Genomic DNA, 14,294 nt, shown 5'->3' on the forward strand with positions numbered 1-14,294 from the left:
TCATAATTCATTGATGGCAATTCATCAGTAACCTGAATATACTTAGTAACCAACCAGTGCATATATATGACTATTAATTCCTATCATTATACATCGTTGTGTTACATCTTTATGTATCTGTTGTGCATGTTCGATATCGGTCCTCGAATTCCTCTATACCACTGCATATGCATACACACAGGTGAGAAAAAGAACGGTCATTCAAGACGACGGGCAAATTGTTTTCGACTTACTACTTGAATTGGTGGAGGTTGATCAACAGCAAAACAGCAAACTTGTCAACAGCTCAACAAGTCAAAAGTCAACTTTTCTTCATTGTCTTCACTCTATCTCGTCTTGTTCGTACTCAACATTTTAGCAGCGATGTCAACCCCCGCTTCCTATTATTCTTACTCGCCCTCAAAGTATTATCTAGAAAGAGGAGAGCTCATAAAACAAGGTGCAGAAGCGGTAAGTCGTACCTCAACATCTTTACTATCTTCCCAAAAAATACTGTAAACATGACAAATTTCAATTTCTCTCCTGCTTACAACAAGTTTTGCAAGGTTCATACTGACACATTCTAATGATTGTTTTATGTTTTAGAAAGTCTTTGCTCTATCGTCTCTTTTCCCTACTCCAAGGATATACAACCCATCCTCCTCCCCTTCGTCTTCCTCTTCTTCCTCAACCTCATCTTCATCAAACAAAGGGGTAATAGTCAAATACCGTTTCCCAAAACGATATCGACATCCCTCCCTCGACGCTTCCCTGACAGCTTCTAGATTGACATTCGAAGCTCGTTCCCTAGCTAGAGCAGCGAGATACGGAGTGACGGTCCCGAGGGTATTGTGGGTTGATGAAAAGGGTGGATGTATAGGATTGGAAAAAGTGCAGGGATGGAGTGTTAGGGAGGTTCTTGGTGGTGGAGCTGAGGGAGAGATGGAATATCAGGATGAAGAAGAGATAGAATTGGATATTGATACCAATGATGATGAGAGAGATGTGGATGTTCAGGGGGAGGGGGAGGTCGAAGAAGGGAATGAAGGATGGGATAAGTTGAAACAATTGGGAGTAGGCCGAGGTATGTCAATATCGTTCCCGTCTCAGAATGTTATATCTGTTCTCTGATTGTTCTTTTTTTCAATCCATTCATACTACCTAGACCACCTGATGCGATCGATAGGCTCAGCATTAGCCAAATTACATTTGACAACTATCATCCACGGTGATTTGACAACATCAAATATGATGATTAGGTTAACTCCCGATAACAAATCGCACCCTTATGAGATTGTAGGTTTTAGTCTGTCACTTGCTCTACTTTGTCCATATCCAACACATCATAAACCGACATACCCTCATATACCATGCTGGTCGGAAGAATATGTACTGATTTTCGCTTTCTCTCGATCATCTTAGGTATTGATAGATTTCGGATTATCGTCAACCGCTCAATTCCCGGAGAACTACGCTGTAGATCTATATGTTTTGGAACGAGCGTTCGCTTCTACCCATCCCAGGTCGGAGAAATTGTATGCCGGTGTAAGTGTCTTCAGACTCTTCGGCTTGGATCAATGCTTCAACTGATGACACGGTATCACGATGATAGGTACTCGAAGCTTATGCCAAAGGATTGGGAGAGAAGAAGTGGAAACCCATAGAAACAAAGTTGAAAGAAGGTGAGCATGTTCTTGCACAAACATAGAATACCATAGCGTTCAACTGACTGATCACAATGATGAATCGCTCAGTGCGGAAGAGAGGCAGGAAGAGAGATATGACTGGATGATATCCTACAGCTTACATGTACTCGCCCCGCATGCACCTACGGGCAAATCGTTCACTTGGCATGAGGATACATTCACATGATTCGTATAACTGATAATATATATCTATCTACAATTTTCTTGTCACTCACTATCAAAGATCGCCAAAATGCGATTTACCCTTGGAGATATCGCCAAAGAAGGAATGCTAATAGTCAAAGTCGCAGATGGAAAGACGGGGAACCAACTAATCAGAATTTTAATGAATGACGTTCTTACGATACTGTTCTCTTCTCTCTAAAATCGGAATATACGGCGAACCTTCGCCGCGCTCGGTTGGAAATATCTTACAACTTAGAACGAACGTGTCTATCGACTTTTGCGGTAGGCAATCGACCTGAACGTCCTGCTTGAGACGGGTTTAAGAGCTCGTCAATCGGAACGAAAGATCGAGCTACGGATGGTGGGAGGAATCCCTTTGGAGGCGGTACAGCAGAGACAGGCGGCGGTGGTCGGTTGAAGAGCCATGCTGGACGGTCATATAAAGGAGAGGGCATTCGGAGGTGTTGAGCTAGGTGGACCTGTTTTTCCTCCTTTACAAAATGGATTGTCAGCCATCGCTCATTCGTTTCTACTGCAAAAGGATACTCAAATATAATATTCACCTTGGGCATCCTCAAGCCAAGCAGCATTTCCGCTACTTCTTTCATCTCGTCCTGACCTAATTCCTTGTCATTCGGAGCAGGTGAAGGAGAGGAAGGTCTTTGGTTGGCTCCCCTTCTTGATCTTCTTCGTCTGACGTCAAGACGAGGGTGAAAGGACGTAGCCGATGAGGTCGATGAAGGGCTTGGTGAAGCGGAAGATCTTCTTCTTCCCCACCAGGCAGGAGGACGATGAACATCATGCTCTTTTCTCTGTCCCCCAGGCATCAGCGGATGATAAATAGAAGCAACAATTGAGGACCGGCTTACCCAGAGTCCACATGCATTGCATAGCATATTATCTCTGGTTTCTGCAATGCGTTGCGGATCAGGATTACTACGCCACATGTTCGTGCCACCCTATGAGAGAGTACATGATCATGATCAGTGTGCAATATACATTAGCGCATCAAGGTTTTGACTCACCTCCCCACACCCGCAGTTTTGACATGTCGTCGGCCTGATTCCTCGTCGTCTTCTCGATGAATTTCGACCGGTTGGATACGGTGCGTCCAATGAAATCGAGCAAGCTCGTCTAGGAGTAGAAGGAGATCGAGGCATTGCGGCTACAGCAACCAACATTAGCAACTTGTATAATTAAGCTCGCAACACGTGAACGATGGAAGCAATTCACCAATCGGGATCGCTGGGATGGGCTGTGCGAGTATAAAGTTCTGAGGCTATGTCTGAGCTGAAGTCAGCAGATGATGCATCCTGAGACAGTCCATATCGCATCTCTGCTATGTATAGGGAAGAACAAGGGGAAAAGTATCATACATGGCGAGATCAATGTCATTTGAACTCAGTCTAGGGTGACTAAGCTGAGGAGTGATCGGGGAATGAGAAGCATGTAGTGGCAGTAAAATGTTAAAGCGAAGAGTTATATGATGTAAAGTAAAGTAAAAGTGATCAGCTCGCCATGTTCCGTCCGAGGACAGATGGCAAGACGATATAAAGGTATGACCATGAATTGTCAAATATATCAGATACTGGACTGAGATCGAGATGAGATGGAAATTGGGTGAGACGGTACAAAGAAGCGGAGATGCAAGATGACATAGGAGGTATAACCATGAAAGGAGGTAGGTATATGTTCGGAGTTGGAAGTAGAGGAAGGTAGACTCGCCGCCAGGTTAAGCTGAATTCTGCCTTTGAGCGTTAGGTCCGAAGTCCGTGCAGTGGCCGCACGAGAGATCGTCAGAGCGTATTAGAGCAGGTCTTAAGGCGGATTGAAGCGAAGTCCGAAGGTCGCACAAGCGCCAGAAGCGAAGTGAGAAGAGCGTGTTAGGGCAGAGCTTAAGGCGTATTAGAGCGAAGGCTTCGAGCGTATTAGAGCGTAATTGAAGGTCTTGAGGCTAAATAGAGCGCAGTCCGAAGGTCGTACAGTCGCTAACAAAAGCGACTTGAGATTTGCGATTAATAGATTGAGAGGCAGACGATGAAACCTGCTTTTCCGTAGAAGACGCAGATTTATCTATCGTGTCAAGTTGGAGTAGCGAAAAGATGATACCATATATCTCTAGTTAATTCTACTATCGATTGGAGGCGATGCTAGATCCTACCACGAAGTGGTTAGACCAGGGAGAGCAACATCGATAAATCAGTAGGAAGGAAGAAGAATGTACTAATCTGTCTAAAGCTAAGTACGATCTGAAGGATATTGGTTTCCTCCCTTGAGGAAAGAAGAGAAGAAAAGGAAAGAGGAAGTCGATGTTGAAATGATAAAAGTAGAAGGATATTTATATCTTAACTTCAATGTGAGATGTGAGATGGGTTGAATGTTGTTGTTCGGGTGAGATCTCAAAGTAGTGATGATGATGATGATGGTGACCTCAACTTTGATGGCAGATATCGTGTAGTAACGTGTAGTTGATCATTCTGATTCAAAGGGGGAAGAGCAGAGGAAGACATGTCTAAATCTTTGTGGGGTTATCAAGAAATGTAACGAGTTTTCCTTGATGGATCGTGGATTTGAATGATATAACCAACGAACAGATTGATCAGCGTTTTCATTTTTAGTGGGATCCAACACGAGAAGATGGAGGAAAGGAGGGGTCAAAGCGTCGATATATCAGTACGAATCAATTCGTTTTCCTCTCTTCTTCTACCTGCAATGAATGAAAAGTCCAGGAATATGAGTCGAGGTACCATCATCAAACGTATGAAATCGATTCGTAGATCTTCGAGAGATTTTGATGGGTGATGGTCGATAGGAAATAACATTTTAGTATTTCTTTGATTGATCAGTTGACTTTCGGCGGGGAAAAGGGTCGTTGATGAGTAAAGTATGAAAAATAACTTTTGGGCGCAGGAATAAGGGATAAGAAGGTGCGAAACGCTCAATACCCTCCTTTCGCGTTGCTCGTGTGGGGATGAATCTTCCTCGAGTCAGTAAATTCGTCCGTCACAATTGAACGCAAATACCTTCAGAGTAGAAACCAGATTCATATGTGAGGTTTGTTGTTCAAGTTACGAATCATCTCCATCATTGCAGTAATTCATGTCTTTGGTACTATGGTAATCAGTTTTCCCCTTCAAGCCAGGAAGAAACGGTAGAAACTCCATTCTTTTCGATGTAAAAATGGGATGCGATCCCATCACCAACTAAGAAAAGATAGAAGATCAATCTAACGGATATGTAGACATGTCTTTCATCATCCGATCGATAGCAGTGTTATTCGGAATTGACTAGTTCGGACTTGATTTTTGTTCTTCGAGGAGTGAGTCAAACACTCCTTTGAGCTAGTGTTTTAGAATATAAGTCAAAAGATCATGGCGATGCGACTTTTTCGAGCCGTTTTATTGGGGAAAGCATTGCTTTTAGGCGAAGAACAGAAGAATACGACTATATGGTGATGTCCAATGCCGATTTTCTTGTCGGTTTTTGAAACTGGAAGAGTGTGATGAAAGATGGAGTGATGGTCTGTCCGATGGCTAGACCTCCTTTCAACAAGCATACGTCTATCCACTGCACCTCGGACAAATGTGATGAGCTAAGCAGAGTTTTACTTATCGGATCGAATCGAATGAAACGAATGACATTTCGCACCGAAACTCTATCACTGTGTCATAACGTTGCGCGTCGCCGAGATCACCGATGGTGATTGATGGATGGAGCAAAGCGTGTCATCATGTGAGTCAATAACGAGTTGTCGATGATGCGATGAGATGCGATGTCATGTGTGGTGTATCGTCTCATTGTGACGTGGCTAATAGGCGAGGCTTTGTTCATTTGCGTGTGATGCAAATAAATGCTACGAAGGAACTGTGCGATGATCATCTCACTGGTGAACTCGGTGGAGGTTGTGCGTCTGAAAGGGAGGATACGGGTGGAATCGTGCTTGTCGGCGTTTAGACAGCTTAGAACCGACACAGAGCCACTCGCGTCTCATGACTCCCACGTGTGCATTTCAGCTTTTCAGTCGATACCCTGAATCCCACCCAAATCATCCCACCACTGGTGCCGTCTCTGTCACTGCTGAGCTGCTGGGTGAAGAATCTTTAACGTTGTCGTAAACTTTTTATCTGCTTTCTTCATCCCTCAAGTCTTTTCTTTAAAACACATTAAAAAAAGTCGAGATGTCTCACCGAAAATACGAGGAGCCTCGTCACGGTTCGCTTGCTTTCCGTGAGTACCAAATCTTTATGCATCCAACCAGCGAAAAGGATTGAAGAGCTGATGAAAGGTGGTTTTGACGATTAGTTCCCAGAAAGCGAGCTGCCCGACACAGAGGAAGATGTAAGGCTTTCCCTAAGGTTAGTTGAGGATTTCATTTTGGATGATAGCTGGGACTACGAGGATGAGTAGATTGTCATAGGATAGGATGAGGATGGAAAAGAAACGGAAAGGGATGGGATGAGGAATAGCAGGATTAGGATCTGTTTGGGAGACGGAAAGGAGAATACCTCGTTAACGTTCAAATGGTTTGATCATATAGGACGACCCCAAGAAGCCAGTCCACCTTACCGCCACCATGGGTTACAAGGCTGGTATGACCCACATCGTCCGAGACCTCGACCGACCTGGATCTAGTGAGTTTTTGCTTTATCGAAATGACAGGAATGTAATACTGATGTAATATCCCAGAAATGCACAAGAGAGAAGTTGTTGAGGCCGTTACCGTCCTTGAAACTCCTCCTATCGTCGTTGTTGGTGTTGTTGGTTACGTAGAGACCCCTCGAGGTTTGAGATCCTTGACTACCGTCTGGGCTGAACACTTGTCTGACGAAGTTAAGAGACGATTCTACAAGTGAGTTTACTCTTTCTTATTCGTACTCCCCGATAGGGATCATCATATGCTGATTAGGTGACTCGTCATAGGAACTGGTACCGATCGAAGAAGAAGGCTTTCACCCGATACACCAAGAAACACACCGAGAACAACGGTCAATCCGTCACCCGAGAACTCGAGAGAATCAAGAAGTACTGTACCGTCGTCCGAGTTTTGGTCCACACACAAATCTCCAAGACTGGTCTCTCCCAAAAGAAGGCTCACTTGATGGAAATCCAAGTCAACGGTGGTTCCGTCGCTGACAAAGTCGACTTTGCCAAATCCAACTTTGAAAAGACCGTCGAGGTCGGTTCCATCTTCGAACAAGATGAACCTATCGATATCATTGGTGTTACCAAGGGTCACGGTTACGAGGGTGTTACTGCTCGATGGGGTACTTCCAGACTTCCTAGAAAGACGTGAGTGTGGTCATCTTCTTTTACAAATGTGATCTTACTGAGCTGATTCCGTCAACCCATCGCAGTCACCGAGGTCTCCGAAAAGTTGCTTGTATTGGTGCTTGGCATCCATCCAAGGTGATGTTCTCAGTTGCCCGAGCTGGTCAACGAGGATACCACTCCAGAACATCGATCAACCACAAGATCTACCGAATTGCCAACGGTTCATCCGGATCTTCAGGTTCTACCGACTTCGACTTGACCAAAAAGGACATCACCCCTATGGGTGGTTTCGTCCGATACGGTATCGTCAAGAACGATTTCGTCATGATCAAAGGAACTTGTGCCGGTCCTGTCAAGAGGATCCTCACTCTCCGAAAGGCCCTCCGAACTCACACTTCCAGAGCTCACACCGAGAAAGTCCAACTCAAATTCATCGATACCTCATCCAACTTCGGTCACGGTAGATTCCAAGATAAAGCTGAGAAGAACGCTTTCCTCGGTCAACTCAAGATTAAATCTGATGCTTAAACTGTTTAGCAATTTGGGTTTCAGATAATTGGAAAGTAGGGATGAGAAGGGATTTGGATTGATGGATGGGATAATCCATACTTGTAACATCAGGTTGACTTTGACGTCTCATATATGCATTGCTTATGAGCGTTTCACATGGAATGGCTGCGCGATTGCATGATCGTTTCTCTTCTGTACACGACCTGACCGGCGACTCATCTCATTCACTTCTGCGCTTATCGTCACAAGATGGAAGAAGCTGCGTTTTCACAAACGATACAAGACGAATACTCGATATGATGCAAGGGTGCGCAGCTACATCCCACATCCATGAGCTACATTGCATTACTGAGGTTGTATGCATATGCATGTTACTCTATGACACTGCTTCACTCTTCTTACTCTTTTTGTGCTTAGCCTTTTTCTCTTTCTTTTCTTTCGGCTCTGATCGTACTTTCTTTCCCTTAGTTCCATGTATTTCAGCTGCATCAAAAGGATTCGGTAAACTCTCCTCCCCCTCCCCCTCCCTCTCTTTCTCTTTTTCTTTTCCCGCTGTCTCTTGATCCTTGCTGACCTCTGCGTGTTGCTTCTTCTCGTCTACATTCAATTCGTTATCATCTCTTTCACCATCTACAATTGTCGGTACTACTTCCTCTTCTTCATCGTCAAAGTTTAAGCCATTCATTTTGACGTAATAAGAAGGTATCAAATTAGTCTGTCTCAATTCCTCACGTCTACTTTTGGGTTTCTTGGGTTTCTTACTTTCGTCTGATTCCTCTTTTGGTGCTTCTATATCCTTCAGCGTAGGCACCGCAGGAGTGGTTGTAAGTGATTCGACAGGTCTTTGATCATCATGCAAAGTATGCGCGGGTGCAGTCGTAGAGTCGGACATGGTAATGTTGGGCAGTTTCACTTCGTCCACTTTTCGAGATGCACCAACCTTTTCATATTTGATTGGGAATACCTTATCATCCTTTGATACCTCCTTTTCAACAATATCCACCTTATCCGCATCTACCTTAGAAGATTTGTTGACCTGCTTTTTCACCCCCTCCGCACCAATCAAACCAGGTCCGAAAGTCCCACTCCTTCCCGCATCTTCTGACTCAGCGGGAGGAGCCAGAGTAGATTGTCTAGAAGATACAGAAGGCGATTTAGATACTTTGCCATCTTCCAGTACGGGCGGTAGTGCCAATGTCATTTGAGATGCTCCTCTCAGCGGCATTTGGGGTTTATACGAATGGTAGTTTTGGCTTGCGGATGGAGGAGGGGGTTGAGGGCCCATCGCGTATGCCGGAGGACGAGGATGAGGCTGAGAAATGGAAGATCTAGAAGTTGGTTTAGGTAAGTGAGAAACTGATCGACGTGAGGAGGTATCTCTTAAAGGTGGTTGAGAAGGTCGAGGATGTTGTACTTCCAACACGGAGTTGGGTCTAGATTGGGACTGAGATGGATTGGTAATTTCCAATTCCCTCTTAGTCGCAAGTTGTACTGGTGAACCTTCTCCTGACTTTGATTGATGTTGTTCCCTCTCTTCGCCACCGTGTATACTCCCGTTGATCGAAACTTGATTCATATGTTTATGAAAAGTCGGATTAGGTCTTCTAGTTGATGGAGCATGCTTTAGTGGTCTAGATTTATATATCTCATCTCTACTTCCTTTCCTTATTGAGGGTTTCGGTTTTAGTGATGTAGGACCATTCTCAAGGATTGTAGGTCTATTTGAGATTGAGGAAGAGTTCGAGGCGGTCCTGTTGTGCTTGGGAGCGGGAGGAGCGAGTAATTCGAATGATTTGTTCTTGTTATCATTACTTGGGTTTTTGGGTTTGACCTCTTCCCCGACCGCAGAAATGAATGAAAGTTTCCTATCTTTCTTATCATCTGGATAGAAGAATTCCGTAGATTGGTTTTGGTTTTTCTCCAAATCATCCAAATCGACATTTTTACCATCTTCCCCATGACTACTAACTTGGTCGCCTAGCCGCTCTTGGTCTTTTTGTTGAGCGGCTTTTCGTCTCTTCTTCTTGGTCAAACATATACAAAGGAAAGATAATACGAAAATGCCCAGGGTGATTCCGATACCTGCACCGATCAACATAGGCGTAGAGATCTTGTTCTTCGCGCAGCTTAGATAATTTCTACGTCCACCAAAAGACAGATAAATCAGCGGGTTGCCACACGGGCCAGGAATGGATAGAACTCACTTTACACTTCCATCATATTCACAATCTACCTCGCCAGTATCATTATCATTGTCAGTACCAACAGTGGCAGCGCCAGTGGATGTAGAGCCCGCATCTGCAGAAGACACGTTTTGGGCGAGACTTTTGGAAGTGACCAGCAGGAGGCCTAAGCTGAGAAGTACTATCGAATTCTGGGACTTGTTGATTGACATGGGCGTAGACATTGTTTGATCAGATCAGGTCAAATAAGGGTATGATATGTTAGCGTTTAGTTACAAGATCGGTTTGTATTTTAGTGATATTATATATACTGATTATAAAGATTTATGTCAATGAGTGTGTTGGTTTTAGTACTGTACTTTTGCTTTTGCTTTTACTGTTCAGGAAGGGTGATTTACCGTTGTATGTATGGTTTTTACTATAATATGATATCGATTGATTATATGAAATGATATTGATAGGCGTCGTGGGAGATGGTCATTAGCCAAGTTGACTCAATGTTCACTCCATCCTTGATGGTGTAAGCGATGCGTTTGGTGCGAAACATAATGTCACACCAGTAAAGTTTCAACACTGTACAACCTCAAAGGATCAGTAGTAGAAAGGATCTCATCTTGCACCCCTGTCAATGCGGGGCAGCAAGAAAGGAGTCGAAAGTCCGGTACACGCAGGATCAACTTGATCGGAAGTACTGTTCGTGTGGACCTTTTCATTGTGAAACGTATATACCATCATGCGTTTCGTTACCGGTAAAAGTAAGGGATTTTGCCAATGGTTTATGCTGATGAAGATAGGTATGGTATATTGCATATGTGCTGGGTATAGATATGGGATATCAATGTGTATCCTGCTGATTCCGTTTTGTCTGTTGCGTCGTATAGTATCTTTAATTCTTGGTTTTCCTATTAAGATGGAAAAAAGTGTGTCAGCGAAAAATCATGGATAGTATTTGAATACCATATCAAGCCCCTCAATTCTGCGATCCAACCCTTCATGCTCTCGCTCATGAAGCTATACTAGCTATCCTCACATTTCCCATTTCTCGTGACCACATTAGCTACAGTCATCGTACTCACCTATAACTCCATGCTTTCCTCGTACTAGCAAACTCCCCCAACTTATGCCCTACCATCTCCTCCGTCACAGTTATAGGCAGGTAATCCTTCCCATTATAAATCATGAACTTCAGTCCTACGAAATTCGGTACGATAGTACATGATCTCGATTTTGTGAATATCGGTGTATTGTTTTTAAGGTGTTGAGAGAGATTAGGGAAGGCAGTGAAAAATGGACCTAACATTATCAGAGAAAACAATCAGCTCGTAGCCAGTGGCTAGACCATGCAGTTTTTGATGACAAACTCACCTTTCCAGGTCGATCTTCGCAGGACTAGTGATGTGGGGTGCATTGTGTTGCTGCTGGTGGTGTGGAATGATTTCCGAGTATATCTCGATAGTATGTGGTTTATCTGACTTTTGACCTGTGATGATTATCGAAGAAATCAGTTGGGATAGCTGAAATGCGATCATGATGTGGCATTCACTCCAATATTATCACTTTGACTTGACCTGGTACGCGCCCGTGTCCTTCCACCCAGAACATTTCGAGATGAACATTTCATTTCAGCTCATCCATCCGTAGAAAGTTCAGTCATACAACTAGAAGCAGCAGTATATTTCTCAACCCAATTCACTTTCAGTCACATCCACAGCGATCGCCTCAGACCTACAACCAGCTGCTAGCTTCAACTTTGCATCTTAGGTCTACACGGTCGAGTACCAGCTTGCAAACCACCCTCAAACCACCTCCACCTTCTACATCCTTCCATCGTTCACGGTAAAGATACACTCAAGATGGCTATGCCTGGAGGAGTACCCGTCATGGTGATGAGTGAGTGGAAGTGCAGACACCCCTCCAGCGAGCGGTTCAGACCCTTGACCCGTGTCTACTGGGACTATGTAAGCTGACTCAATGCTTTTTACAGACACCGGGCCTGAGCGTCAATCAGGTCGAAAAGCTCAAACTGCCAATATCGTAGCTGCAAAGGTGAGCTTCAACATTAGACGAAACTTTCAATGTAAGCTCATCCGGCTGACTGTGCTTGTATAGACCGTCGCCGATGTGATCAGAACTTGTCTTGGTCCCAAAGCAATGTTGAAGATGATTTTAGATCCTATGGGTGGTATCCTGTCAGTTATATCGTTCTCTGCGGCGAGCCAATGACGAGAACATCAACTGATACTGATTGCTATATAGATTGACTAATGACGGTCATGCGATCTTACGAGAAATCGACGTAGCTCACCCAGCTGCAAAGTCAATGATTGAACTTTCGAGAACTCAAGATGAGGAAGTCGGTGATGGTACGACCAGTGTTATCATCCTTGGTGAGTTGGGTAATTCTTTTTGCCATATGAGTCTCGTGTCAAGTCACATCACACATAACAAACACAAGTCATACCGAATGTAGCACTGAAACTGACTATCAATGGTGTTTCCGAACTCAGCCGGTGAAATCCTTGCCTACTCCCTCCCACTCCTCGAAAGGCACATCCACCCCGTCGTCATTATCCGAGCATTCAAACAAGCTCTCAACGATGCCCTCGAAACTATCCAGAAGATCTCCATCCCTGTCGATATCTCATCCGAATCAGAGATGATGGCTCTCATCAAGACCTCTATCGGTACCAAATTCTCTTCTAGATGGTCAGACTTGATGTGTTCATTGGCCTTACAAGCAGTTAGGACAGTAGCAGTCACAGCCGAGTCTGAAAACGGCTTGGTTGGCGGTAGCGCCGAGGGTAAATTGGAGAGTTTGAATATCAAGACTGTAGATATCAAGCGATATGCGAGAGTTGAGAAAGTTCCAGGAGGTGAAATTGAAGAATCTGGAGTATTAAGTGGTGTAATGATAAATAAAGATGTCACTCATCCCAAGATGAGAAGAAAAATCGAAAATCCTCGAATCGTACTGTTGGATTGTCCATTAGAGTATAAGAAGGGTGAATCTCAAACAAACATTGAGATTCAGAATGAAAAAGATTGGAATAGGATTTTACAGATTGAAGAAGAACAGATCAAATCGATGTGTGAGAAGATCATTGAATTTAAACCGGATTTGGTATTTACAGAGAAAGGTGTTTCCGGTGAGTAATCAGTCATTCCCAAGGAGTTGACCACCTTTTCGCTATCCCTGGACATGGGAATAGATTAGCTTGTACATCATTTACCTGAGTTACTGTACTGATGCTTTCTTTGCATTTACATAGACCTCGCTCAACACTACCTCCTCAAAGCGAACATCACTGCTATCCGACGAGTACGAAAGTCAGATAACAACCGCATTGCTAGAGCTGTAGGAGCTACTATCGTCAACCGAGTCGAAGATCTGAGGGATAGCGATGTTGGTACGCAGTGTGGTTTGTTCCATATTGAGAAGTTGGGTGATGAGTGAGTATCATTCTGTCCCTCTCTTCGCTTTCTCCTAAATTCCCTCCTTCAATTACCAGTCTTTCATCGCTTAATGCTGACTGTCCTCCCATATGTGTTAGATACTTCACCTTCCTTGATAAATGCTCCAACCCTAAAGCATGTACCATTCTTCTCCGAGGACCTTCCAAAGATATCCTCAATGAGATAGATCGAAACCTCGCAGATGCTATGTCAGTAGCTCGAAACGTAGTGTTCAACCCTATCCTAGCTCCTGGAGGAGGTGCGACCGAGATGGCCATTTCGGTAGCTCTGGATGAGAAAGCGAAATTACTTCCTGGTGTCGCTGGAGCACCTTACAAGGCTATTGCGGAAGCTTTGGAGGTCATCCCAAGGACGCTGGTGCAGAATTGCGGAGGGAATGCGATCAGGACATTGACTGAGTTGAGAGTGAGTCTGGTATCCATCTTGACATACAACTATGAGAGAGTATGCTGATTTGTCATTGATCTTCGCTCAATATAGGCTAAACACGCTGAGGGTCATCACATGTTCGGTGTAGATGGTGATACTGGAAAGGTGACAGATATGAAGGAATATGGACTGTTGGAATCTGCTTCCGTCAAGATCCAAACTTTGAAGACTGCTATCGAGGTGAGTCCAAGCTTCAATGTGTACTCTTCTCGGAACATCACGTTTGTGTATCCTTTTAAAAAACGATGCTGATGATGTTTCGTGTTTGATGCTAGTCCGCCACATTGTTACTTCGTGTAGACGATATCGTATCCGCCAAAAGACCAGGAGAAGAAGCTGGTGCAGGAGGTGGTGTACAGACTATGGGCGGGGAGGAAGGTCCAGGTGGTGAGATGCCTGAGATGTAGAGGGGGTGGAATGACTTGGGCAAACACAAAAATGAGAATAATCATAATGATCATGATTTTGATCCATGCATAGATAATGTACTAAGGTATACATGTATCATTTCTTGCGAGACAGACCTTCCGTGATAACGACTATGATCATGGTGACCACATCTTCAGGAATGTACCGT

The 14,294-nt window shown here is 44.2% G+C and overlaps 6 protein-coding genes across 6 annotated transcripts; 3 read left to right on the forward strand and 3 right to left on the reverse strand.

Moving 5' to 3' along the window:
- Positions 1–363: 363 nt before the first annotated feature.
- On the forward strand, positions 364–1,771 carry I203_105938 (Kae1-associated kinase Bud32; the record flags this gene model as incomplete). The annotated part of the gene is made up of 6 exons (XM_019147710.1): positions 364–450; positions 586–1,063; positions 1,145–1,275; positions 1,402–1,524; positions 1,592–1,661; positions 1,734–1,771. The coding sequence occupies 6 exons, from the start codon at positions 364–366 to the stop codon at positions 1,769–1,771; spliced, it is 927 nt and encodes a 308-aa protein (XP_019002628.1).
- A 324-nt stretch (positions 1,772–2,095) lies between these two features.
- Positions 2,096–3,010, reverse strand: I203_105939 (uncharacterized protein; the record flags this gene model as incomplete). Its single annotated transcript, XM_019147711.1, has 4 exons — positions 2,096–2,341; positions 2,414–2,662; positions 2,720–2,809; positions 2,876–3,010. The coding sequence occupies 4 exons, from the start codon at positions 3,008–3,010 to the stop codon at positions 2,096–2,098; spliced, it is 720 nt and encodes a 239-aa protein (XP_019002629.1).
- A 3,018-nt stretch (positions 3,011–6,028) lies between these two features.
- Positions 6,029–7,649, forward strand: I203_105940 (60S ribosomal protein uL3; the record flags this gene model as incomplete). Its single annotated transcript, XM_019147712.2, has 6 exons — positions 6,029–6,077; positions 6,153–6,205; positions 6,388–6,481; positions 6,537–6,699; positions 6,771–7,139; positions 7,205–7,649. The coding sequence occupies 6 exons, from the start codon at positions 6,029–6,031 to the stop codon at positions 7,647–7,649; spliced, it is 1,173 nt and encodes a 390-aa protein (XP_019002630.2).
- A 358-nt stretch (positions 7,650–8,007) lies between these two features.
- Positions 8,008–10,038, reverse strand: I203_105941 (uncharacterized protein; the record flags this gene model as incomplete). The annotated part of the gene is made up of 2 exons (XM_019147713.1): positions 8,008–9,769; positions 9,836–10,038. 2 exons carry the CDS (start codon positions 10,036–10,038, stop codon positions 8,008–8,010), a joined length of 1,965 nt encoding a protein of 654 aa, XP_019002631.1.
- An 848-nt stretch (positions 10,039–10,886) lies between these two features.
- Positions 10,887–11,222, reverse strand: I203_105942 (mitochondrial 37S ribosomal protein uS19m; the record flags this gene model as incomplete). Its single annotated transcript, XM_019147714.1, has 2 exons — positions 10,887–11,107; positions 11,180–11,222. 2 exons carry the CDS (start codon positions 11,220–11,222, stop codon positions 10,887–10,889), a joined length of 264 nt encoding a protein of 87 aa, XP_019002632.1.
- Positions 11,223–11,667: 445 nt separating this feature from the next.
- Positions 11,668–14,124, forward strand: I203_105943 (T-complex protein 1 subunit gamma; the record flags this gene model as incomplete). The annotated part of the gene is made up of 9 exons (XM_019147715.1): positions 11,668–11,704; positions 11,799–11,860; positions 11,924–12,003; positions 12,071–12,201; positions 12,322–12,960; positions 13,084–13,264; positions 13,366–13,693; positions 13,769–13,897; positions 13,993–14,124. The coding sequence occupies 9 exons, from the start codon at positions 11,668–11,670 to the stop codon at positions 14,122–14,124; spliced, it is 1,719 nt and encodes a 572-aa protein (XP_019002633.1).
- Between the last annotated feature and the right edge of the window lie 170 nt (positions 14,125–14,294).

Source organism: Kwoniella mangroviensis, assembly GCF_000507465.2.
Source record: "Kwoniella mangroviensis CBS 8507 chromosome 1 map unlocalized Ctg02, whole genome shotgun sequence".
Taxonomy (NCBI): domain Eukaryota; kingdom Fungi; phylum Basidiomycota; class Tremellomycetes; order Tremellales; family Cryptococcaceae; genus Kwoniella; species Kwoniella mangrovensis.